The sequence below is a fragment of the Artemia sp. Qi Xiang Cuo genome, chromosome 7 (assembly GCF_049724085.1).
Source record: "Artemia sp. Qi Xiang Cuo chromosome 7, ASM4972408v1, whole genome shotgun sequence".
NCBI classification, from domain to species: domain Eukaryota; kingdom Metazoa; phylum Arthropoda; class Branchiopoda; order Anostraca; family Artemiidae; genus Artemia; species Artemia sp. Qi Xiang Cuo.
This window is the reverse complement of record NC_142800.1, coordinates 46,052,122-46,078,403: the sequence shown is the minus strand read 5'-3', so window position 1 is coordinate 46,078,403 and position 26,282 is coordinate 46,052,122. Positions and strand designations below refer to the sequence as shown.

Genomic DNA, 26,282 nt, shown 5'->3' with positions numbered 1-26,282 from the left:
AAAATATATGTATATATATTTTAAAGTGGCTAAGTCCTTGCAACCCGCTTAATTGAACCTTGATACATGGATAGAAAATATAAGTAATTTGTTTCTGAGAAGAATTACTGATGTTGTCTGATATGACCTAACATAAAACTGAGTGTCACCTATACACCTAAACACAAACATCGCCTACGTCTTGTTTTTTTTTTTAATTAAAAAAACAATTTCCATTTTATGAAGAAAAAATTGGGGATTTTACCTAAGAAAGGACCATTCCTTGCGACACGGAGGATGGAACCTCAGAACCGATTGTTCCCGGGCGAGGCTTCAAGCACTCCGTTGTCACAAGGTGAATATCTTAGATATTTAGATATTAAATGAAATAGATTTGAACAATAATAATGAACAATAATACCAAGTCTATCGGTTGGTACATCATCAGTTGTTTGATTCTGAAATTGCAAACGAAATGAAAGTCCATCGAAAACAAACCGGATACTATACACAAACATTTCAAGTTTCATTGCCGACCATTTCCAGGGAGAGGGAAGGGGGAAGGCTGGAAGTTGGGTAAAAAAAAAAATTAAAAATGAAGAAGTCTCAATACACACATCAAATGAAGGATGTGTGACAAACTTTAGTATGAGTTCCAATCCAATAAAGAAAAGGTTTTTTGGCCCTTTTTGCGTCCTTTTAATAAGGCAGAACGGGCTATGTCCGGATTCTTTATACATTAGGATCCTCAAGGCCCAAGAACTTAAGGCTTTAACTATCCAAGGAAAAAAGTTTTTTGGCTGTTTTCGGGCTCCCTACCCCTTGCCCTCATGGGCGCCCATAAGGGAGGCCTGGGGGCGCCAGCCCCCTCCCCCTGGCTGAATGATGCTGCCTCATTTTTATATTTTTGTTCTGAGATTTCTATTATATAGCATTAAAAGTGCCAATTAGACGAGGTTTGCCCTCCCCCTGGAATTCAGCTTATGGGCACCAATGCTTGCCCTCCTTTCCCACAACAAACTTTTGATTGTTGTGACCCAGGGAATAATCCCTGGAAGCTTCAAGCCAATCACACCCCCAGTATCAAACAAGTCCCCTTTTCCACAGAAAAAAAATGTTTAAGCTATTGAAATTTATATTATTTACTGCTCTTTCTCTAGGGCCCGTTAGGGTCAGGCCATTTCCCCACCCATATTTAATGGACCTTTTGGACAATTTTGAATAAAATGGCTATGTAAAATGTTTGATTGGATGTTACAGGGTGTCTAGGTAGCAAAATTGGGCAAGGAGGGGGAGGGGTGGTAGCCCTTCAATCACTATTCATTCTTAAAAACAAAAGTCGAATGTTCTATTTCTGAAAGAAAGAGCTCTCTGAGAAATTTCTATGACCGCCCCTTCCATATGAAGTGGTCCTGTAAAAAAAAGGTTACGGTTCTTTTACTGAAGGCATCGCTAGAGCGTTGTCTCTGATTACTAATCCAGGTGTATGAACTAACAGAAGACTATGAGAGGTTTATTTGAGCACCAAAACGAAACGTGGTCATTGAAACGGGCAGATGGTCAGTACAATTAGCAGACCCTCTTATTTGAAATGATTAATTTGACCTCTTTTAACCTGTACTATCTGTAAAAGGGAAATACAGAGACAGATAACATCGAGTTCAAACACATTCCGACAGGAAACCTGGAAATTTTCCCGGTTTTACCAAGAAAACTCTTTATGTTCCTAGCAGTATGCTTAATCAAACATTTTGTGGTAACGAACTGAAGTAAGGAGCAATAAGGCTCAACAGTAATCGAAACTTTAAGAAACAATCTTGATAACAATAGATAACAATCGAGTACCCTCAATCGACAATCTGTCAAAAAAAAAAAAAAAAACGTCAAAAGGAAATTCAAAATTCGACCCTAGGAATCTGCTGAGCAAACAGAAACAGAAAAGAAAAAACGAGACATCAAACGTTTCTAATTTCCACCCTCTTAAAAAATCCAAGATCTAGGACTAAATGTGTTTTAGCTATTCTTGGAAAAGAGAAACTTCACTGCCTGGTTTGACATTTTTTAACTTACAGGTATGTTTTACTTTCGAGTTAAAAAAAATGTATATTTGAAGGCTTTTGATGAATTTTTTTTAAGTTATTCAAATATTTGGTTTAAATTTTGATTCAAACATCCTTATCTCATCTCGGTATCCCAACTGAGTTTGTATATTTGTTCAGTATATTGTCTCCACGCGCAAAATTGAGTCGGCAAAGAGAAAGTAAGACAAATAAAAATATATTTCGTATAGGAATTGTGGTAAATTCCACCAGTGTAATTTTTTTCCTGAAATGTTTACCCCCCTCCCCCCCAAAAAAAACTTGCCTCCGATGGAAAATTATCCCCGTGGAAAATCCCCTTATCAAAAAATTTACCTCCCCCATCCGAAAAATGTACGCATACTTCCCAATAACAGAAACAATACGTAAACAATAGGCAAATTGTATAACTTTAAGAGTTTTCCCCATGGGGCTGTGGGGAGTCATATTATCTCCAAACGCAAGGCTAATAGGCCTTTCAACTATGCTGAGCAAAATGGCTATCTCAAAAATTTTGATCAGATGGTTGTGGGGGACAAAGGGCGGGCGTGAGAGGGGGCCTAGTTCCCCTCCAATCTTTTTGGTCACTTAAAAAGGGCACTATAACTTTTGATTTCAGTTCGAAAGAGCTCAGTTCTAATATTCTGGGAGCATTGGGTCGATACGATTACCCCTGGGGAAAAAACCAAATGATAACGGATCCGTCATCTTTCTTCTGACAAAAAATACAAAATCCAGTATTTTTGCAGATATGAGCTTGAAGCCTCTATAGTAGGGTTCTCTGACACACTGCATCTGACGATGTGATTTTCATTAGGGTTCATTAAATTCTAAGGGTTGTTTTCCTCCTGTTTCAAAAATCAGGCAAATTTTGGCAGGCTCATAGCCTTTGATGGGTAGCACTTGACTTAATGAATTTGATATATTTGGAATCAGCATAATAAGCCGATCCTGTGATTATTAAGCCATGTTGCTCCTTACTTATAGTTCGTTACCACGAACTGTTTGATAAATGAAGCTAAACTATTTGCTCAGACTATGTATCGTTTCTGGAGTATTTAAAGTAGCCAAGAGTAAGCCGATCGAACCATAAATTTGAGTATTTCTTATTAACGTGTTCAGTATACTGATTTTCCTTGAACAATAAATTCAATCATTCTTCTACCAAACAATTCGTCTTACCATAGATGTCACTAGGGAATGATTTCCGATGTCACCTTCTTTGAACTGATTCAATACAGACGCGTGGCTTTGAAACTAAAAATAGCCGCCTGATTTACCATCTTTACCAGCTGCTAAGTTGGCTATTCATCTTGGATTACAATGTTGAACCTATTTAAACTGACGGTAGAGAGCCCTGAATAACACTTTAGATGTTTGTAAATGACTTGGGTAGGGGTAATCGAGGACAATTGAGACATGAGAGAATAACAGGAAGTAAAATCTAAGGATAATTCTATTAAGTTTTGGACTCTTTCTAGAGTTTTTTTTTGGTACTTTCCCATTATATGGGCACTTCGGCTATAGACAGTCGAATGAATGCAGCGATGGAGACCCGTAAAGCGGGTAATTGTTATCTAAATTGATCGAAAAGCGTGGTTTTTTATTGAATTTACAATATTTAAATCGTTGTTTTTTGGGTTTAGGGAAATAAAAAGGTACATAGGCTAGGTTAGGTTACATATTTAATATATGCAATGCTTTACCCCCCCCCCCCCACCCCCCTAATGTGGAAATATATAGCCCAAAATTTTTTTTATAAACTATTAAATATACATCCTATTTTATTTTATTTCATTAGCATTAACCAAACTTGACTTTTTAGAAGTGCCCATATAATGGGAACGTACCGTTTCTTTAGTCTTTTCCGCTTACTCCTTTTTCCGCTACAGGAAAGTAGCAATTAGGAGACTGAGCAATGAGAGGGAGGAGTAAAATTGGTATAGAAAGGTGGAAATCAGAGAACCAAACGAATCGATTCCGAAAGTTTAACCCTACGCTGACTACACATCTTTATGACTTAACAGACATAATTGATTTAGAATAGGCCTGGATTACGAACGGTTACTGAGGCTATTCAAATATCGAAAATTTTCTGAACCATCTCAACCTCTTAGGGAGAGCTCATTCCCCACTTGGTAAAAAATGTAAATATGCACTGCATTGATACTTACAATGTGGCTCACCAGGACTTGTGTGACGGGGACACAATATCGAAAATAAATATAAGAAATGAAGTTCAGTTCTTTTAATTCTTAGGGTTATGCCACTACATTATGAAATAGACTGGTGTTTCTTTCTTTCCCATTATCAGATGGATATACCCTAATCATAAGCAAGGATATCAGTAGGGAAGGGATTAGCCCCGATTCCTATTTTGACTTAATTTTGCCGTATTTTATCAAATAAGACGAAACCGAATGATCATACAGTTTGGTATAAAGTTAATATTAATTATTTTAAAGAAAGTAGCATTGTCATGAAACTAGTCTTCATTTATTTGCATTATTTACAATTTGCAAAAATGTCATTCGGCCCCCGTTCTATGCTGAGTTGTTCTTCCTTCTTTTTTTCACATAAAATTGATCCTTAAATTTTAGCCTTTGCATCAGACAAAACATGCAATGAAATCTGTTTTCAATATTTTTTGCAAATGAAACATTTAACTCACTGATAAAGACTTAATGATCCAAGGAACTCTAATTTACTAGCCATAATAAACCCATATGGGTATCATGAGCCCCATCGAGCTTCTGGGATAACGTTACTTGTTTATTCTACATCACATTAAATCTTGACTTGCCTAAGAGGATGTAGTAAAAACTTCAAGAAAGAAACTACCGAGTTGATTAGGTTGTAACCTATTAGCCAGATGTCATTCCCGCTACAGGCAGCCTACCCTGGACCCTCGGTATACAGGTGAATTATGGGCCCTGGATTACAGCTGGTCATTAAAAGGAAATGCATATCACACTGTCGCGTGCGGGTTCTCCGATGAGGGTTCATTATTTGAAGACTTAAGTGCTTTTTAAATTTGCATCTGACAGTGCTATCCTTCATACACCTTTTGATACTTAAATGAATTTGTCGTTGCTTCATTAAGTATTAACTATGCAAGTATAAAATTTACATTTCATTTACAGAGGAGAAATTTTGGCACTTGTTAGTTAAACGGAACACACCCAAGAAGTAAAGCTAGGTTAATCCTAATGAAAAATACCAAAACATGATGATAATATGTAATACACATATTACATATTGCGTTCAGTTTCTGAAATACTTCAGAAACAAAATTATGGAAACTACAACAAAGAATTGCGGAAAGCAGGCCACAGAGAATGCATTATGGTACTTGTATGATATAACCCCTACCGAATATTCTTCTAATATGTTTCTCTGATGTTCAATCCTAATGAATTATACCTAAGTATGATAAAAATATGATACTTTAGGAACAAATTTGGGCCATATATTTGCACATTATGGGGGGGGAGTACAACGGGTCTGCATGCCTAATATCTTAAGTACGTTATTCTGCATGTTATGAAGTAAGAATTGTTTTCTAACTCCACACTGTCCAAACACTTTAGCTCCACCCCCACCCACAACCCCCTAATTTGCAAATATATAGCCCAGATTATATATTTTGCATCTATTCTGTCACTTCTCTTTGTCTTGTCTCACGCTAAGCTGAAAGAAACTAACGAAAAAAACAAGTTCTATAATGCGTCAATGAATGAATAACTTGAGCGGTAGGGCCTATATCATAGAAGTGCCTGCATTATATTCAATACCTAACCCAACCTAACTTAATCCCTAACCACCCCTGTATATTAAATATTTAATCAAAATATAGCTACACCATAGTTTTTCTCCCTCAAAATAAGCAAATCATAACCGATTCCACAGAGGCAAGCCGGTTATTGTCAGATTTACACAGCGCAATTCTTGAGTGTGTTCCGTTTAATTAACAAGTACCGAAATTTTTTCAACATCAATTAGTGGCAAAAGTGCTACACAAAAATTTACCAAGAGAGGGGTAGAAAAAGTACAATCATGAGTGTTGTATTTACCACGATACAAATATAAATGCATTTGTATACATTTTTAAATATATCCAAATACTCTGCATATATTTTTAAATGTTTTCTTTTATGTAAAGGAGGTCATCATTCCATTTACCCCTCCCTTGCAGCACCTTTGTCTAGAAGAGATAATAAGTTATAAAATCAAACAGTTCGACCTGCGACCTGCGACCTGGCTCAGCGACCTGGCTCAATAGTAACCAAAACTCTAAAAAACGGAATTTTGATACCAATAGATACATCAAAAGAGTCGGATTTTTATACTGACTTTAAATATATAAGTTTCATCAAGCTTAATCTTACCAATCAAAAGTTATGAGCCTGAAAGAAATTGCCTTATTTCCAAAAAAGGGGATTCATCCCCTAAAAGTTAAAAAATCTTAATGAAAATTACACCATCAGATTCTGCGTATCAGAAAACTCTAGTTTAGAGGTTTCAAGCTCCTATCTGCAAAAATGTGGAATTTTGTATTTTCGCCCAAAGAAAGATCACGGATGCTGTTTATTTGTTTTTTTTTGTTTTTTTTTTCAGGGGTGATCGTATCGACCCAGTGATCCTAGAATATCGCAGGAGGGCTCATTCGAGCAGAAATTAAAAGTTCTAGTGCTCTTTTTAAGTAGCCAAAAAATGGAGGGCAACTAGGCCCCCTCCCACGCTCATTTTCCCCCCAAAGTCACCCAATCAAAATTTTGAGATAGCCATTTTGTTCAGAATGGTCGATAAATATAATAACTATGTCTTTTTTTCAAGGGGTGATTGTATCCACCCAGTGGTCCTAGAATATCGCAAGAGGGTCCACTCGAACGGAAATTAAACGTTCTAGTTCCCCTTTTAAGTCACCAAAAAAATTGGAGGGCAACTAAGCCCCCTCCCACGCTCATTTTCTTCTCAAGATCACCCGATCAAAATTTTGAGATAACCATTTTATTCAGCATAGTCGAAAACCCATAAATTATGGCTTTGAAGATGACTTAATCCCCCACAGCCACCGGGGGAAGGGCTGCAAGTTATGAACTTTGCCCATTATTTACATATAGTATTGGTTATTGGGAAGTATACAGACGTTTTCAGGAGGTATCTTTCTAGTGGGGGGGGGGGGGTCGGGGTCAGGGATTATGTGGTAGGATCTAGGATCTTTCCATGGAGGATGTTTTCATGGGGGATAATTCTATGAAGGGGGTGCCGGCTTTCCAAGCATTATTTTAAAAACGATCAGAAATTAAATAATAGAAACAAGTTTTTTCAACTGAAGGCAAGGAGCAACATTAAAACTTAAAACGAACAGAAATTATTACGTATATGAGGGGGTTTTGCCCCCTAGTCAATACCTCGCTCTGCGCTAAACTTTTTTTTAGTACTTTCAAAAGAGCTATCTATTCTAATTAAACGGCCTTTGTGATTCAAGGGTCATTCTTAAAGAATTGGAACAAAATTCGAACTTTAGCGTAAAGAGCGAGGTATTGACTAGGGGGAAAACCCCCTTTTATGCGTAATAATTTCTGTCCGTTTTAGGTTTTAATGTTGCTCCTTACTTTCAGTTGATTTTTTTATTTAATTACAATAAACGCAGAGTGCACTAACAAATTTACTGAATGTTAACTATCTGTATTTCGCACCTTAGCTTACATCAAATTGCTTTTTTGGGTCACGCTTGACCTTTGGACTAAGAAAAACATTTTTTTGCATTGTTTCTGTAATTTTGAGGACTTATCCTTCCATTCTTTCAGAGAAACCAATCAATTACAAATGCGGGTTTATTTAGTTTTTATAACCCGTCATTTAGATAGCTTTGTAAATACCAGAATATTCTTTGAAGCACGTGGCATATTTTCTAGTAGAAAGACCCATTGGAAGGATGACAAAAAGGGACATAGTGCCACCATAGAAATATCTTTGATAAGAGACTAAGGGACGAACCCCGACACGCGTCTATTCTAATGAATTTTCCGCAGTCATGGGAACACTAGTCTCGCTGGACCCCTTCGCTGTTCAGTAAAACCGGAGTCACTCAATGGGAAAAAAATAAATTATCCTCATGGTTGTGTTTCTTGTAAATTTTTCTTATAATCAACCTTTTTATCTTAGTAAAATACTAAATTAAAGTGAAATGTGTGTACACTTAGAAAAAGTGGGCTTGTATTCAGGGGAAAGGGCCAAATTTGCAAAAACAGCTCAAAAGACAGTTCATAAATTATTGTTGAAATTATTGACTTTCAGAGGAATGGGTTGTGACTATGGCCCCTCTAAATATGCAGCAGTAAATAGGGCAACAAGAAACCGATACACCTTTATAGCCCCTAACAAAATGGCTAAATAGGCTTATAGACAAAGTAGGTGCCTGCCTGGAGGTGTCTCTTTGAATGGAGTCCGAGAAACAAGTCGTAAAACTAATCATTTTCTCTAACAGAATTACCAATAATAAAAAAATAGACGTCGTTGGGGGGGGGGGGCAAGGGAAAAATATTACAGACAGGTATCTCATGCCCCTTGACTATCTGGATATGGACCCCTCTTGGGGCCCCCCCCCCCAATTTTTATTTGGGTAAAAATTGTCATATTGCCCCCCCCCTGAGATTAGGCTCTAGATCCACCCCTGATACTGTAAAAATATTTGTTTTACGATATATTATAAACATTTCCGTGATGCTATGATCATTACGTTTACGGTTTTGTTATCTTTGCAGTACAGTATATATATGTGTAGGCCTATATTCTATGCGTGCTCACAGGGGGAGTTGACACCCTAATAAAACCCCAACGTTCGTGTTATTTTTTTCCCTTTCTTCCATAGTTTCATTGTTGCGAAAGGGTCTCTAATCCTGAAATAAAAACCAGTAAATACGCCTGACGACTTCATTAGCGTTGAAAATGCAGTCTTAAGACTAATCAGTATAAATCGTTAGGTAAACACTTGACACTTTGGGAATACTAACGCTAAGACATATTTGAATGTAAAAAAAAGTCGAAACATAGCCTATACAGGAAAAGTTTAAGTTTTTCCAATTACAGAGGGTGTTAGAGGTGGTGGGGGGGGGGGGGGGTAAAATTTCCAAGACGCTCAATTAAGCTGAACTACTCAGGATCTCGGTCATCGTAAATACGACACTGATAGTCTTCAAAAATGAATGCAATAATGTAAAAAACTGATTCATTTCTGAAAGATCTTACGGTCATGTCTGTAGTAAAAATAGAATGACGCGTTATTGTGGACATGCTATGGCTATATGTTTAGTTACGTATTATGTACTAATATTTTGTAATTGACTAATTTTCTCGTCAAAAAAAGATATTAGGCTTAAATAAAGCTAAAACATTTAAATGTGTCAGTGGGTCCCGAGCCTTGAGTTAGGCTCGAAAATGTATTCAAGTGGGTTGAATAGCGAAATATTTCATGAGTCCTGCGTCAAAACAGGTTTGTATAGACTCTTTCCCCCTCACCTCAGGGGAGAATTCGTAGTCCTTGCCTCCGTCAAAAAATAGAATTGTCTAAGAATGGTAATGGTCATCTATATGCATGAAATCAAGTGTGTTTCTGTCTGTGTGTCCTATATCCAACTATGTATTAATTCAGTGTGCATTCGATCGTAAAGCAACTTTAAGAAGTTGTTCAGTACCCTACAGGGCTCAAAATCGGCCGCTTTAATAATACTACTTGAAAATGTAAAAACGATGGAAAGAATTCAGATCTTGCCATATACTCCCCCCTCATTTTGTAAAATGGGAACAGAATCTATCTAAAAATCTAAAAGTACGACGGGATAAGCTTAGAATCCGCCTGATATGGATATTTTTGCTTGTAATCATTGACACAAAACAACATTAGGATAACATATACATAAAATGACAATTTTGCCATAGTTTTTGAATCAGGATACTCAGATTTATTGTATATCATTTTAATTCGATATTAGAATAATTAGCTGCATATAAAGACAGTTAAAAGATTTGGTAGTTGTTAATTAAATGAAACACACTCAAGATTTACGCTTAGGTTAGATATAAGAAAACCGGTTGTATCGTCACAAAGACAAGTGACGGGTGATATAAGGCATTGGACTTGTATAAATTGGGCTATATATTTGCAAATTAGTGGGGGCGGGGGTTAGGTTAGGTTAGGTTAAGGGCGCTGTCCAAATACTTTACCCCCACCTCAACCTTCTAAAGTGCTAATATATAGCCTAAATTATATCATTATATAAACTAAAGGTTATATGAGGGTTATATTTCCCCCAGCCCCTCATTGCACTTCCTGGCTGAAGGGCCACGAAACGGAGATCAGCACCGCCGGTTTGGACCTTAAGGGTCTAGTGCCGCATCCTTTACCTTTACCTTTATATTTCATTAGGATTAACCTAACTTCATTTTTAGGTTGGTTTCAATTAATTAACAAGTACTAAAGATTTTTATTAGCCAAGGACATTATTCCGAAAAATTATAGAAGGCTAAGCCAAATAGCACAGTACGTACTTACTCTTCTGAAAAATAGTAAGCTTTTGGCATATATCTCTTCTTGTAACAGTATAGATAGAAAATTCTCAGATCTTGAACATACCTTGGCCCAACTACAATGTAAAATGAAAAAATATACTGGTAATTATTTTTTTTGCACCAGGTTCAAATCTATGGTATTCACAAAAAAAAATCATGAATAGAAAAATGATAATTATCATTTAAAATTAAGGCAAACATTTGATATCTAGAACCAAAATTTAACAAAGTATTATAGAAAAGTATTTTTAGAAACTCAAAGCAACTATTGCAATTTTACAAGAATTGTGTATGATACTAAAAGCAAAGTCAAGGTGACGAGATCTTTTGAGACGGTCAACAAGTATTTCAGCAAACGGAGAATATTTCTGTAAAGACCTTACTCTGCTGTCTTTGGCGCAAGAAAAATCCCAAAGAAACAAACACAATCGAAAGAGTAACTCTGAATAAAGCCAAATGTCGCAAATTTGAACTAAAAAACTATCCTAAGAGGCGTAAACTAGACTGGACAAAACTGTTTATTCAGTTTTGTCTTTAGTCACGTTTTTGTAGTTTCAGTCCAAAGTTGGCTAAATGTTTTTTTTTTTTGGTTTTACCAATTAAAATTTTTAAGCCTGTTTATTTACTCAGTATTTTTTCTTCTTTTGAGACTTGGTTCCAATAACAGCTTTATTTTCTTTATTTTAATTAGTCTAGCGGTTATCTGTCTTGGTCTCTAGTTTGACATTCCATATACAGTATATAAAAGAGAACGTTTAATACTTAAGTACCCGAAATAATCACTTTTTTAGTGAAAAACTTAAGTTTTAAGGCCAAAAATCTTTTTTCACTTTCGCTTTTTGTGGTTTTCCATAGTATAATGAAGCCAATGTAGTCACAGAGCATATCTATACCTATGCGTGGTCCTATAATATAAATCATTTCAGACTTTTTGAGTGTTACATATTCATGTTTTTTATTTGTTTTTCTGTATTCACATTAGTTTCAATGTTAGAATTAAGCCTCGACACTGTTTAACGGCTTATTGTATCGTTCACAAATAATAGGTATTGAAAAATAATTGCAATTTTTCGGTTCTCTCGAATGCCTAAGATGAATCGAGTCATCTTCCTAGAACTTCTTCCCCAGTGTTTACAATATTATTAAAGAGTTGCTACTTCTAGTTCCCATATCTTGTTTACTGCCTAGCTGTTGCTAACATCTGCCTTAACACCGTTATTTCTATAACTCTTTTCTATGATTCTTGTCTCCGGCTTAATCGTTTAAGGCAACAACAACTCCCTTTACCTCCCTGAAGCGGTCTCAAGGTACGCCCGCCTCTTAGATCTCTGGACCAACGGAGACTGTGTTTCTCCAGTTGACTTAGCACCAATCCGGTAGCAGCTTTTCGGGCACCTCGAGATTATACTGAAGGTATTCACCTTCCTAGCATCATATTGTCGTAAGACTTTGCCTTAGAAGGAACCTCTTAGTGTATTTGTGATTCAAACTGGCCCTTCTCGAGCATCCCTCTCAGGCTGGGTATCCTATGGGATACCTTGCTCAGCAAAGAAGAATGGTGACAGAAATGTATTTACATAGAGAACAAAGTGAAGTGGGACAAAGTGTTATAAGACGAAGTGCAGATTCCCCTAACGAAAGTGGACATTATTTAAGAGACATATTGTCGACAAAAAAAGAAAGTGAGGATTCAGCCTCCAGTAGTGATGAAGAACAACAACAACTTGTTGGACTAGAGCTAACTATGAGGCCTGCCGAAACTACTGAAGAAGCGGCAAGTCAAGTAAAAAGCGAAAGTACAGAAGATTCAGCCATCGAGCCTGAAAATCTTGAAATAAAGCGTCCGACTTCAAATACATTGCACACCTTACTAGGTTGTAAAAAAAGAAAACTTTACCAGCCTCAGCAGCACGAGAGCTCACGCATAAGAGCGGACGAAGAACCAGAAGCAAAATACCAAAGACAAGAGACCATTGAGGCTTTACAACAAGAGTATGCTCGGATTTATAGTCAAGCTCTTGTTGGGGCTTCAGAAAAAGAGGGTGAGTCTCAATTAGATCTTTCACTAAAAGAGAAGCCTGAAAAACGTCCTGAAAAAGATACCCCAAATATTTCCTTTAGCTCAGGCATACCCCAATTCAGCAATACGACGAGTTTTGACGCTTCAAGGCGACTCTTGCTTGAAAATGACTCAAATAAGAAAGAGTCAAAAGAGTTGCTTTCAGATTTTGAAAGTTTTGCTGATTTACTGAAAAATGAACTTCAAACTTCACTTACCACTGTTATTGATCAATTTGTTCAAAGGTATGTCCAACAAAAAAAAATGGCGCAACAAAAGCTAAGGGAAGAAATAGAGGCAAAATCTCGAGGAAGAGTTGTCGATAGAGGAGCTCGACAGGATGGGCATATTAATTATCTGAGAGCTCCGATAAATTTGCCTTTCTTTCCTCAGCATAAATTACCATTATATCCAAGTTTAAATCCTCTTAGCTCTTTATCATCTTTGAGCGCAATGAGCACTTTAGCTGGGCTTTCAACACAGCACGAGCAAAGAGAACAGGAACAAAATGAGGCGTTAAGTCTTGTCGTAAACTCCAAAAAACGCCGAAACAAAGTTACAGATGGTCGCATACTAAATGGTCGGGGTTGTGAAACTCCCAATTTGCTACAGAACGAAAATCCAAGCCCTTACCCACAAAGTTTACCAACATCCCGGTTTTCTCCAACAAACTCACCCAAGTCAGATAGTCCACTATCCCCCCCACGATATAACAGCAATCATATTTCTTCAAGTATGGCTGGAGTAAACGGCATTCCCCAGCCCAATTCTGCCCTAGATAGTTTTCCTCCCTATGTTGCTTACTATCGAAGAGGTTTTTCACCAGAAAGAAATGATGTTCGTACTCCACCTACGTCGATGATACATCCAGCCTTTTTTGCGGGACATCATGGCATTCCCGACCTTTCAGCTCTTCGTCACGGGGATATGGACCGGAATTCGGAGTCATCCGGCGAGACTTATGACAGTCTACACCCGTCGCTGTCTTTACTAGCCAATGTAAGTAGCTGATTATTTATTTTATGCTTTACTGTGTTTTCGCTTGTAAACCAACAAAGCCATTAGTTTTTGTCTTTTTTCGCAAGCTATTACATTTTAATATTTCTTTATAGACTACGGAAAATGTATTTTAATACGATCTTGAACTTTTCAATTTTTAACCACAATTTGGGACAAAATTTAAATTATAATTTAGACGAGATCATTTTGCTTTTTTTATTTCTTTTTTTTAACTAGAAACATAAAACAAATTCTTAATCGAGTGTATATGAATTAAAGGATCCATAAACGCGATCCGTAACACTGCAAATGAGTTAACATTTTGTTAGTAGTTGAAATGTCTTTTTTAAACTTCCATATGTTATTCTTTCGATTTTGTCAATTGTCTTCTTAAAGACGGAAACAATGAGCCGTTCAGAGCGCGTAAATTCTGATATAAATTAAACTCCTCAAATATATAAGCGCCATTATTTGTTTGGATTGCTTTTTCAATTCCAGCCGACATTTGTGACTTTTGTAATATTATAACATAGTTTTCCGACTTCACTGCTTCCACCTTAGTTGAATTGAAATTAGTTACAGTTTATTCGACTATTCTGAAGATGCATCCGATATCTTTTATCGATTTGTCCTGTTATTGGGACCAACATTTGACGGTTCGAATATAAGTCATGGCTCTTTTTCTATGCGCCTCACTCAAATTTTTCACCCCCCCCCCTGACGAGGTCACTCCAAAACTACCCGTAGTGGCGTCGTGAAGATAACTTGTACGAGGAATATGCTACTTAATTGACGTTCCTTCTCTCTCTCAGAAACCCATATAGTAATATAATTTATAAAACTTACACTATAGAAAATTGTTTTTCTTAAAGAGCATTTGGTCCTCTGTATGAGTTTCACCATGGTCCTGATGAATCACCATTACCTCCCCCTCCCTAGTGCTTTACTAAGTTCCCACAACCGTAAATGGCTTCTATTAACTTACGTTAATTATTAAACTAAAAAATACCAACAAATATTTTGTTGCAATACAAAAAATCTTCATTAAAGAGTTGTGAAATTTAGCGGTTTTATATATTATTTGTAGTGCACACACGACCCTTGTCCCTGGTTAATGTGAACGCGAATTCAAAATTTGATTTAACTCGTTTCCAAACTCGTTTTTGAACGTTTTCTCTTTCTGCACTGCTAAATCGAAAAGGTCATTGTGAATCTGGGTATTGGGTTTTTAAAGAGTCAAATTGTATATTTGCGCATTGCATATAAAAGTTTAAAATGTGCAAAATTGTTTATACAAATTGAAACAAGAATTAAAATTAAGATTTTCACACCAAGGCAACCATTTTTACAAATTTACTGCTTGTTGATTACCCTAAATTGTAAGTATGCAAAGTATTCACGAATTCCATCTTACTTTCCTTTTTTCTTGACTCAGACCCATGCTGCAACCCTCACGCCGATGCACCTGCGTAAAGCGAAATTAATGTTCTTCTGGGTACGCTACCCAAGCTCTTCCGTTTTGAAGATGTACTTCCCTGACATTCGATTCAACAAGAATAACACAGCTCAGCTCGTCAAGTGGTTTTCAAATTTCCGGTAAGACATTCTTTACTTTGATCACAAGTCTTTGTTTCCTTTGACTTTGTAACTGATATCTGTGTGGAAAAAACTACACTTTAGCTCCGATTTATTTTGTTTTTGCTCTTAATAATTAATTAATTAATCGAATATTGAATTTTCGGTACTTTTGTAGAAAGCGGTAAGCGTGCGACAATTGTATTGAAGAGCAGATAGGATAAAACCCGTACTGATACGAGACGCTGTATAAAGATAGGCATTGCAAAGGGTTTCTCACTCCGGGAACTATATTTAAACTTAATTTTTTTGGGGTTTAGAGGACTAATAGGTACCTAAGTTGGGTTGACTAGGTTAGGTTAGGTTAAGTTTTTAATATATGCTATGCTTCCCCCCCCCCCTAATGTGCAAATGTATAGCCCAAGTTTGTTTCTGAACTATTATATTTTCATCTTATTTTGTTTTATTTCATTAGCGTTAACGAAACTTCACTTTTTGCGCGATTACCGCTTTCTACAAAAGTGCTGAATTATCTTCCGAAACCAAGCTAATGGCCAACTCAATAAAATCTATTTTAATTTTCAGGGATTCGAAAAACAAGAGGCTGGTATTACCATACAAAATCGAAATAATATAGTTAGATACGGACATTTAAAATTTCAACTTTACTCGCAACCGTATCCCAGCGAAAAGGGGGGGGCTTAAACCACCCCCTGAATTTTTTTTTGACCCGTAAAAAGTAACAAAATACATATAATTTTTTTTATATATTGTTTATAGCATTTTTGTAGAACACCCGCTCGGAAAAAATCCCCCCCCCCCGAACAAACATCCTGGATACATTCTTGCTCGTAACTCCAGAAACCCTCATGGGCACGGCACGACTGCATTCCCTTCACCTCCATTCCACTTATTCAGTTTTTTTTCTTTCCTTAAGGCTATCCGGTCAAATTCTCACTACCCTCAGATATTTTTTTATGCATCCTCTCATCCCATTTGAGGATTTACTGCTTTCACTGCAACCACAGCTGAACTAAAAAAAGGCCGTATTTCTGGTAGCCTATAATCGTTCATCATTTAAATGTGAACCAGCCGTTTTAGCCTTTATTTAATCATACACCTTAACAGCGAGATCAACCCAAATTTTTCGCACTCTTTCTTTGTTTGATATATAGTCGCCCTGACGTACAACGCATTCATTTGTTAGATTTACTACCTTTTCTATTGATAAAACTTCCGACGTGTCAATTTGTGGGCAAACTCCTCCGCAAACGCTTCGCAAGTTAGATGTGAATGTGATGAACCCTAAGAAAAGAACCGTTTCTTTTTACTCAGCGGAATAATAAAAGAAAATCGTTGTTGTTTGTTGCAGATAAATGTACATGAGCTTTAGTACTGAGTAAATAACATCAAGTTTGTAAGGAATCAGATACCAATTGGTGCTAGAAACCAAGTATACATTTTTAAACTAAATCCCGCTATTGCTATAAGTTTGATATGCTCAAACGGGCATTTAGAACTATCCGTAGACAACTAGTCCCCTAGGAAACATTCTATAAAAATAGTAAAAGAAACAAAGCGAAAATTCAGTATATTGAAAGTGAAATTAATGAGGGAATAAAAAAAAAATACTTTTTAGTACCATAAAGTAGACTAAATAAAACCGAGACGATCGTTAAATTGAGAAAGTTTAAATGTAAACAAATGTCACAAAATGTGCATTATAGTACTTTTTTTTTTTTTTTTTTTTTTTTTTTTTTTAGAGGTCACGAGCTACCCGTAGGTTGTAACAATGAATAGAAATGTATATTTTACAAAATATACATATTTTAGTTTTTTTCAGAAATAGAAATATAATAAAATTTGATTTCAAACCCCCTCCCCCGATGTCTGGTTTACTTGGAACCCAAATACAGTGTTAATTCAACCTTGTAAGTCATATGTATAATAATAATAATAATTTATTTATTACCCACTATAAAAAAGAAGCGGAGTACATAAAAAAAGAAAAGAAAAGACAAACAAACCAACAAAAAAAAAGCAAACTCGCACACTTAACAATTATTTAATAAGACGACGTAAATTATGGTATATGTTTATCTTGAAGGAAAATGATGTTTTGGTACCCGAGTTGCTTTCTTTTGGATCAATTTTCCTTTTTTTATTGTTTTTTTCTTGGTTTTATGCATGTTTTTACTTGCTGTGAATCTTAATAATCATAGGTTTAGTTTGTTATAAATATATTTTCTAGCTGTGTCAGAAGGTATATTGCGCCATAGCTAAAGACTTTTGAAAGTAGCCGGCCGACTTTGAGAAAAATTAACTGCAAATGGGGTTATAGAGGAATTTTCTTTGTCATAAGTTTACAAATGAATTTTTAAACTAAAAAACAAGAATGATCATTAAAGAACTTGTTATGGCATAAAATAGTTGTTTTAAACTCTAAGAAGCTGACTGCATGTACACCTTAATAATATGGTGTTTTGGTTGATAATAATTTGATACACAAAAAATATTTTGCAATGTTTACCTTTTTTTTTAGTTAGGGAATATAATTTAAATATTTTGCACATTTCCCCAATTTGTTTTCTTCAAACACTAGCATTTTAGTTTTCTTTGTTTAAATCATCAACTTTGTCTTTATCAATAATTTTCAGGATCTGTTGTTTAACTTTTGATTTTAGTATTTTTTACAATTGGATTTGAACTTTACTGCATATTTTTGCTTGACACTAACAAACATCAGATCGGATTAAAGTAAATATATCTGCATTTGTTCTCTTTGAGGAAAATTATGCCATTTTTCAAGTCTCCGGACGCAGAATGCTCACCTGAAATAAATAATCTAGCAGCTAGTTTTTTTTTATTTAATAAGGAAATTGGTTGAATTCGCAAATCATTTGATGGTAAGGTTTTAAATACCCCATTTTTCTCGTCCATTTCCCACAAAAAGAAGGAACTACTAAACTGTAACTTTTCTCGTTTTTTCTTTTAGTACGGGTCCGTTCTCGTGTTCAACTGAAAACAATTTTTTCTTTTAAATTAATTATATCAGACGGCAAGGTGCTGTAAATCTAGAAAAAGACAGATGTTTCTCCAATTGATAAATTAGATAACGCACGTTGAAGAAAATTGGAATACTAAGCCATATGCTAATAAATTGTTTTTCTAACAATGATAATTAAAACACGACCGTTTTCTGTTTTTTTCTGAATATTGCTGTAATACACGTTGGTCATTTTGTCTTTAAACTCGCATTTAGTTAATTCATTTATGCTGGGAAGCTATCACAGCTCTAAAAACACAAAAAAAAAAAGAAGAAATGAAAAGAAGGGAAAATGTTGAGCGAGACGCTTACGGATGCCGAATTTTCAATTCCAGTACTAAAGTGTTGACCTCGCCGCTCTGAACCCTTTTGAAATCCTTTGATTTTTTTCTTTCTCTTCTCTACTCCTCGATTTCTCTCTCTCTCTCTCTCTCTCTTTCTCTTGTTTCCTCTCTTCCATCCTCTGTACGCTTGGGTTTCATGTTTTGGTTACAAATGTCGATTCGAGGCATTTCTAACTAAAAAACTATCGAATATAATTTTATGTGCTGACTGCCAAGGTTTAGGTCACAAAAGTTGGTTACATATAGCAATTCCTTACGGATTTGTTCGTATTTGAACGCTCGAGCTAAAAAGAACACGGGGAAATTATATGTACGCTTTATACCCACCTCGTTATTCGCCCTAGAAAAGAAATCCTTGTGCATCAGGGTTACTTGAACATTTTTGAAAAACCACTTTTAGACGTATCTAATTTTTGTTTTAAACATACCTAATTTTGGTTTTTCTTTATGCTTTATTGTTATGAAAGAATTAATAGTAGTCTAAGTATACAAAATAGGCACATAAAAACGGACATTATATTTATAATTTAATTAATTAATATAATTAATATATATATATATATATATATATATATATATATATATATATATATATATATATATATATATATATATATATATATATATATATATATATAATATATATATATATATATATATATATATATATATATATATATATATATATATATATATATATATATATATATATATATATATATATATATATATATATATATATATATATATATATATATATATATATATATATATATAAATTAATTAATAATTAATATAATTAATTAATAATTAATATAATTAATTAATTAACTAATTAATATAATAATTAATTATAATAAAATTAATTTTTACTCCGCTGTATAGGTACCTTCGTGGGTTTTTCCTGGATAAAGGGGCTATATAAATTATTCAGAGCAAAGGAGGAGAAGGGTTTTTATCCGTATCGATTCCTAAACTTGATGAGCAGCTCAGCATGTCTCTTTTTACTTGCAAAACATTGCGGTTTTTGGTAGGTATTTTTGTCGGTTTTCGAGTGGCTATTATTTTTCGTACCATTTATAGATTTTCAAAGAAATTTTATTGTAGGACCGTTGGGGATGGGGGGGGATAGGAGAGGAGAATTGGTTACCAAAGAATTTTTTTTCAAATGGGATTTACCGAAAAGAATCTTTGTTCGGAAGTTTTTTCTATTACCTGTAACTTTAAGACAGATGTATAGCCTAAGTCGAAAAAATATTTTTAATTTTTCTTAGGAGAGACTTTTTTACGAAAAATTTATGAGCCTGAGAAATTCCAGGGGAGGGAACTGAAACCAATCTCTCCCTCTGGATAAGCTCTGTTGTCTTAAATAAATTACATTCTTAGTTAAACGTCAAAGAAAATATTTTTAGTTACAGAAATTATTAGTTAAAGAAAATTCTTTTCTTAGTTAAAGATTTAGTTAAGTCTCTATTCTTAGTTGAAGAAAATATTTATTTATCGTCTTTCATGTTGAGAAAAATTGCAGGCAATGTGACTCAGGGACGGATCCAGGATTTTTTTAGCGGTGGGCGCAAAATAGATAGATATGATAAACTTGCGTTAGGAGCAAGTTTAATTAACGCAAACTTGCGTTAATTAAGTAAATTACTCTACTTTAGACTACGTTAGGGGGGTATGCTCCCCCCTCGCCCCCCTTGGATCCGCCACTGCTGTGCCTGTTGAAAATCATGTGTGTTTTGTAATTAAAAACAGTTAAAGTTGAATTAATGGTAAGACAAAGTTAATGGTAGTATCTCATTTATGTTTATTAGGGTGAACAGTGAATGCTGATAACTACAAATTTCTATTTTTGAAGTAAAATTTATGATAATTAGATGGTCAAATAAACATTTCTCCCAATAGAGAACTGAAAAATCGTTCTCTCTCTCTCTCTCTCTCAAAGAAAAAAAAATCCATAATGTTAGAGTAAATACTCACTCTACTCAAAAATGCCCAGCAAAAGTTTGTTCACAGGCCAAAAAATATCATAGACACAGTTTTAGCGGACGCGGCCAACGTTTAAAAGTTTATGAATACACGCTATTCATTTATTGATTTATTAAGTAGACACAAAACACTTTTCCACAGCCCAAATTTCATGGCTTACCATCATAACTTTCAGATCAAAGTCTTAAGATACAATATCTCCCTTCACATCAAAGTCTAAAGTACGACTCTCCTAGTTAACCCTTTCAGCCTTCCTATTGAAAAGGGGCACCGTACTTAGAAATGAATTTAAATAAAAAGTTAGGCCGATAAAAAAAGGAAAAAGAATTACGTTCGCTAATTCCAGGCACGTACGTAGAAAGAGGTGAGAGGCTTGCATCCCCGAACTCATATACTTTTCCAAATTTATGTGCACTTCTTATTCAAATTATCAAATAATTTTGTTTATTACTTGCTTCTCCTTTGAAAAAATCTATTGAGCTTGCCTGACTACTTACACTGCCTGAGTTACCGAATTAATTCAGTTGCCTTGCAAATTTACAAAAGATTCTATCAGTAATCACAGGCTCGAACTGGAATCTGAACCAGCCAAGTCGAAAATAAAATACATTTTTAGGAGCTGAAGTTAAGAAAATACTTAATAAGAATCTCTTTAGTTCATGGTGACATCTCCAAACTTGCAGTAATGACAAAATATTTCCAGAAGTCAATTGCGATAATCGTGGAACTTGGAAAGAATCTTCGTGACACCCTTCTATTACCAAGTCGATCTCAAGGTTTTAGAGTGTCGACTTTTTCTAGAGCAACTTTGCAAAAAAGGAAACTTTTACCCTCCCTAGAGATATCGCTTCACTGCCTTAAGAGATAATTATCACCCCCTTTCTTCCTAATTAGACTTAAGACTAATGAGGTAAATGCAAAATGCTGACGAAGCTGTTCTAAGCAAGTCCCAAGATATAGCTATTATCAAATTAAAACAAGAAGTTGCTTTAATCAAATATTTCTCTCCGAACGGTTCTTGAACTTTCTACCCGTATTTTCTAATAGTATTCCCGTTTCTAACGGAGTTGTGTCTTCGACCTCCAGAGACTAATTTCATGATTTACGGTACATACGGAAAGGGTATTTCATTTGATGAGTTCGTTATCTCAACTTAAGAATAAAATTAATTTATTGGCTGCAACAGCTTGAAGCTAACACAGTCATTTCAACAGAAAAATACAAAAATGGTAAGTTAACAAATGCATCTTCATTGGTTAGTACTTAGTAAAAGGACTGGTGCCAAAACTTGGTGGGTAATTTTATGTCCTTTATTCTTTATGACAGTGGAAAATTTTCTCTCACATAAATCAATCATTTGAACTCTTTTGTGCAAGTTTTAGTCCATCTCTCTTTTTTTCCTCTTCCCTTTATTATCCTGTTACCTTTAGCTTTTCAACCTAAAATTGAATTGCTTTAATAGCGCTATTTTCTATTTCTTTTTTTCTAGAGAGTTTTATTATATTCAAATGGAGAAGTTTGCACGTCAATTACTTAGTGACGGCGTTCAGTCAGTCGAAGACGTACGAATCACTCCCGATTCTGAACTATTCCGAATCCTAAACTTGCATTACAATAGAAATAACCATATCGAGGTGAGTTATCTAGATGTTAGCACTGTCTATGTTCATTTTAATATTTCAGTTGAGGAGCAGCTCCTCAACAGTGACTTCTGTTGAAGAGAAGCACTATTGGATTAGAGGTTTTTTATCATTTTTTTTTTTTTTTGCATTTGCACTACACCACTGAGAGACTGTAAAAGGTCAAAATCTGAATATTTTATTTGCCAGGGGCTAGTTCAACTTCTTGAGGGAGAAGAAGGGGAAACCCCAATTTTTTTTCTGTCAAATATATTTCAATAGAGGTTGGAGAATTCCAACCAAACTTATTGGGGAGTATGAGCTAGTCTCCAAATAGTATCTTTTGTAAGTGTAAGATCATTTTGATTCATTTTTTTTTGGGAGGGGGGTACCTAAATTTTTATCGTCAACACCTTCAGGGACATCAATCTCGGTAAATCTTAGGGAAGTAAGGGTATGTACTGTAATTGTGTTTTTTGTGCATGAACGCAGTACAAACTATGCCGAGGGGAGGTTGTCACTAAATCCTTGTTCCCAGCGGATCTAGCCGACGAGGCGTTTGTATCTAAATCGGACTTGGTGCAAAACAGGAGTGTTCTAATTATCTTAGTTTTTCTTCTCGGGGTCCGTACCTAATCTTAATTTTACAGAGGAGGGGGCCCCTATCCCTATCATTCTAACCTCTACCAGAATAGAATCTCAGATAAAATTCAAACTGAGTGAGAAACTAGAGCTTGTCTTACCTCTGTTTTTTCCAGGATTCAAAGCCAAATCTAGCTTTGTGAATAATGGGGGAAAGGGGGAAAGAGTCTTGCAATCAGAACATCTGCTGGAAAATTTATCTGATTTTTACAAGATTTACTGGCAAGTTACACTTGACAAGCCTTTTCAGGGTTTAGATACAACCCCATCTCTATGGGGGGTCTCTGAAATTCTTGTCAACAGAAGATTATCCTGAAGAGGGTGTCCAATATCAACCAAACTTGATGGGGGGTAATAGCTAATGTCCCAGTTTTGTTTTAAAGGGCGTGGACTAATATAGACTCTCTGGGGCTGGGGAGGAGGCCTGAGGGTAATTCATTTCTTGTCATCAGGGCATGTACCCAAAATATCAGTCAGGTTGCATATAAACTTTGTTAAGAGTCACAAGTAACGTTCCTAGCTGTCTTTTTACAGTCTAGGGTTAATCTGATGTATCTGTTCAGTCTATTGGTGCAGTAAAAGGGATTGAATACCTATTATGAACTTACGTCAGTTACTAGAATTTACAACAATCAATAAAATTGGTTGAAGACCCAAGTACATTGAAGCTGTGAAAATGTGACCTTTTTGTGCATTTAAATCACAGGGAAGATGAGAGCTTACGTGAAAATGACTAAAAACTTCTTACGAGTATTTTGTTTTTTGCTGGCTTAATATTCTTCACAAATGAACGAATCAGGTTTGAAACGAATTATTTATATGTCTCTTCAGAAACCAGAAATAAAGAATAACTCTACTGGCTTGTGAAAACACGTCAAAAAAATTAATCAGTGGAATTAAAGCACACTTTTTAAAATGTAAACATATAAAAGTAATCTCTTTCTTTTCTTTGTTTAAAATAATTCAGCCTATGAAATTGCATAGTTTAATGCTGAAAGACCCAAGTAAACCATCAAAAATGAAAACAAAAAGTAACTTGAAGGAGAAGGTTCCTGAACTCTTATCTAATTTCTTAGACCACACTGCTTTTCCATTAAAAACAAAAAAAAAATTTTAACAAGAAAAACGGGTTTTAATTTTCTATAAAGCAGTGAAATACAAAACAGTTAATTATGCACAAAAGCTCCGAATATTTCGGCCCCACATCCGGGAGCCTCTCTCAACGAAAAAAAAAAAAAAAAAAAAAAAAAAACTTAACTTACATCACAATACTAAACACATAACGAGAAAGAAAAAAAAACAAAAGGAAAAATATAAATAAATAAGAAACAAAACTCACATATTAAATAAACACTTCCATGCACTGAATGTCTATAAGGATTCAACTCGCCTCCTCCCAGTGTATAAATGGAAATATATTAAATAAACACTTCCATGCACTGAATGTATATCCATTTATATACTGGGAGGAGGCGAGTTGAATCATTATGAGACATTCAGTGCATGGAAGTGTTTATTTAATATATTTCCATTTATATACTGGGAGGAGGCGAGTTGAATCATTATAGACATTCAGTGCATGGAAGTGTTTATTTAATATGTGAGTTTTGTTTCTTATTTATTTATATTTTTTCTTTTGTTTTGTTTTCTTTCTCTTTATGTGTTTAGTATTGTGATGTAAGTTAAGTTTTTTGTTTTTTTTATTTATTTATTTTTTTTTTTCCGTTGAGAGAGGCTCCCGGATGTGGGGCCGAAATATTCGGAGCTTTTGTGCATAATTAATTGTTTTGTATTTCACTGCTTTATAGAAAATTAAAACCCGTTTTTCTTGTTTAATTTTTTTTTTTGTTTTGAACTCTTATCCAAATCTCTCTTTCCCTGTGTACCCCCATTTTTCTCCCTCCATCAATTTTTCATCTCATTACTCCCTCCATTCTTTTTTTCTTTATCTTTGACTCAATAGCAATAAACTTCTAATTTGATGACGATCTTTTATATTTCAGGTGCCTCCGCATTTTCTTTACGTAGTGGAGCAGACTTTAAAAGAGTTTTTCCGGGCAATTCAAGCTTCTAAGGACCTCGAGCCTTCTTGGAAGAAAACGATCTACAAAATAATAGCTCGCTTGGATGACAATGTTCCTGAGTATTTTAAATCACCAAATTTCTTGGAACATCTTGAATAATTTAAAAAATTATTGGCGAAGCGGTTGAAACTCAAAAATGGTCTAACAGAGCATGGACGAAATATAATAAGTTTTAGCTGATAATCCATCTCCATGACAAACTAGAAACGCAAGAGATGTTATTTCTTAGAATACTTGTAGATCCTTTCGTGCCTTTATTCTGTAGATATCAATTTCTTTATGTGCGTCAAAAGACACACCGAGTCGGCTAGTCACCAAAGCACTTTGCGACATATCCAGAAGTTACTGTTCTTTATGTTTTAAATTCCAACTTCAAGTGGGAATTTTGATCTTTAAACAAATTAGTGGATAGTTGTAGTTTGTAGTTGAGCACATAATTTTAGACTTTTTCATATGATCTCACAGATCTTATAATGAGTCATTAGGTCTATTTTGATGACCTAATTACTTCTGAACCATCTCTCTATGTGGACATCTAGTCTATTCGGAGTAATTTCGCTTTTTTTTTTACTTATTTGTTTAACTTTATAATCCAAAATTGTGCCTTGTTCAAACCTTGTTATATTGTTTTGTATATATCTAATTTGCTTTTAGCCTAGTTACCTTCAAATTTTCCAGTGCACGCTATTAAGCTTTATATGAAACGATACATTCCCTATTATGTAATTGTAGAAAAGAAGCACGCGAGTGAATAATAAAACATATTGCTTAAATTTTTGTTTGCTTTATACTTAAATAGAAAAAGAAGCTATAGGAAGAAAACCAGCTCTAGTTCCAAGCAGAAAATGGGAATGAGCCGTGTTTAGTCTAGCTGTGGAGAACAATTGGCAAAAAAAGGAAAACACAATACTGAAAATAAATATTGTAGAATTCTGTTCGAAATGGGGCAAATCTCATTCTGGTTGTAAAGCATAAAAGGTTTTTTTCTTGCCTGAATGGTGTAATTAATCTTTTAAATTTTACGTTTTGGTCTTTAATAAGTTATTTTTCCTTGTTCTTGAACAGGAAAGCCATCTAACTGTTTATATTGAAAAACTGCGTTTAAAAAGTGATCCTTGTCAATAGAAACAAAACTTAAAATAAAGTTTGTCTAGGATACTAAATCAAATTACATATCAAATTCTTTTTTGCATTTCATAAGAAAAATGATTTTTCTGCTGATTCCAAAGATAAAGTATTCATTAACTTTGTCCGCTTACACTTATTAACATAAGAAAATGCGAGTCTTTTTAAG

At 34.9% G+C, this 26,282-nt stretch overlaps 1 protein-coding gene across 1 annotated transcript; it reads left to right on the top strand.

Moving 5' to 3' along the window:
• The first annotated feature begins 12,078 nt into the window (after nucleotides 1-12,078).
• Nucleotides 12,079-25,742, top strand: pros (homeobox protein prospero). Its single transcript, XM_089091564.1, has 4 exons — nucleotides 12,079-13,689; nucleotides 15,125-15,285; nucleotides 22,133-22,277; nucleotides 24,908-25,742. Exons 1-4 carry the CDS (start codon nucleotides 12,160-12,162, stop codon nucleotides 25,085-25,087), a joined length of 2,016 nt encoding a protein of 671 aa, XP_088947690.1. The 5' UTR covers nucleotides 12,079-12,159; the 3' UTR covers nucleotides 25,088-25,742.
• Nucleotides 25,743-26,282: the final 540 nt, after the last annotated feature.

What these genes read in the sequence shown, in the direction of transcription:
- pros (XM_089091564.1), top strand. Translation starts at nt 12,160, where the DNA reads ATGGGATACCTTGCTCAGCAAAGAAGAATGGTGACAGAAATGTATTTA. An exon ending in CGCTGTCTTTACTAGCCAAT is followed by an intron (nt 13,690 to 15,124) that starts GTAAGTAGCTGA and finishes TTCTTGACTCAG; the next exon opens with ACCCATGCTGCAACCCTCAC. An exon ending in AAGTGGTTTTCAAATTTCCG is followed by an intron (nt 15,286 to 22,132) that starts GTAAGACATTCT and finishes CTTTTTTTCTAG; the next exon opens with AGAGTTTTATTATATTCAAA.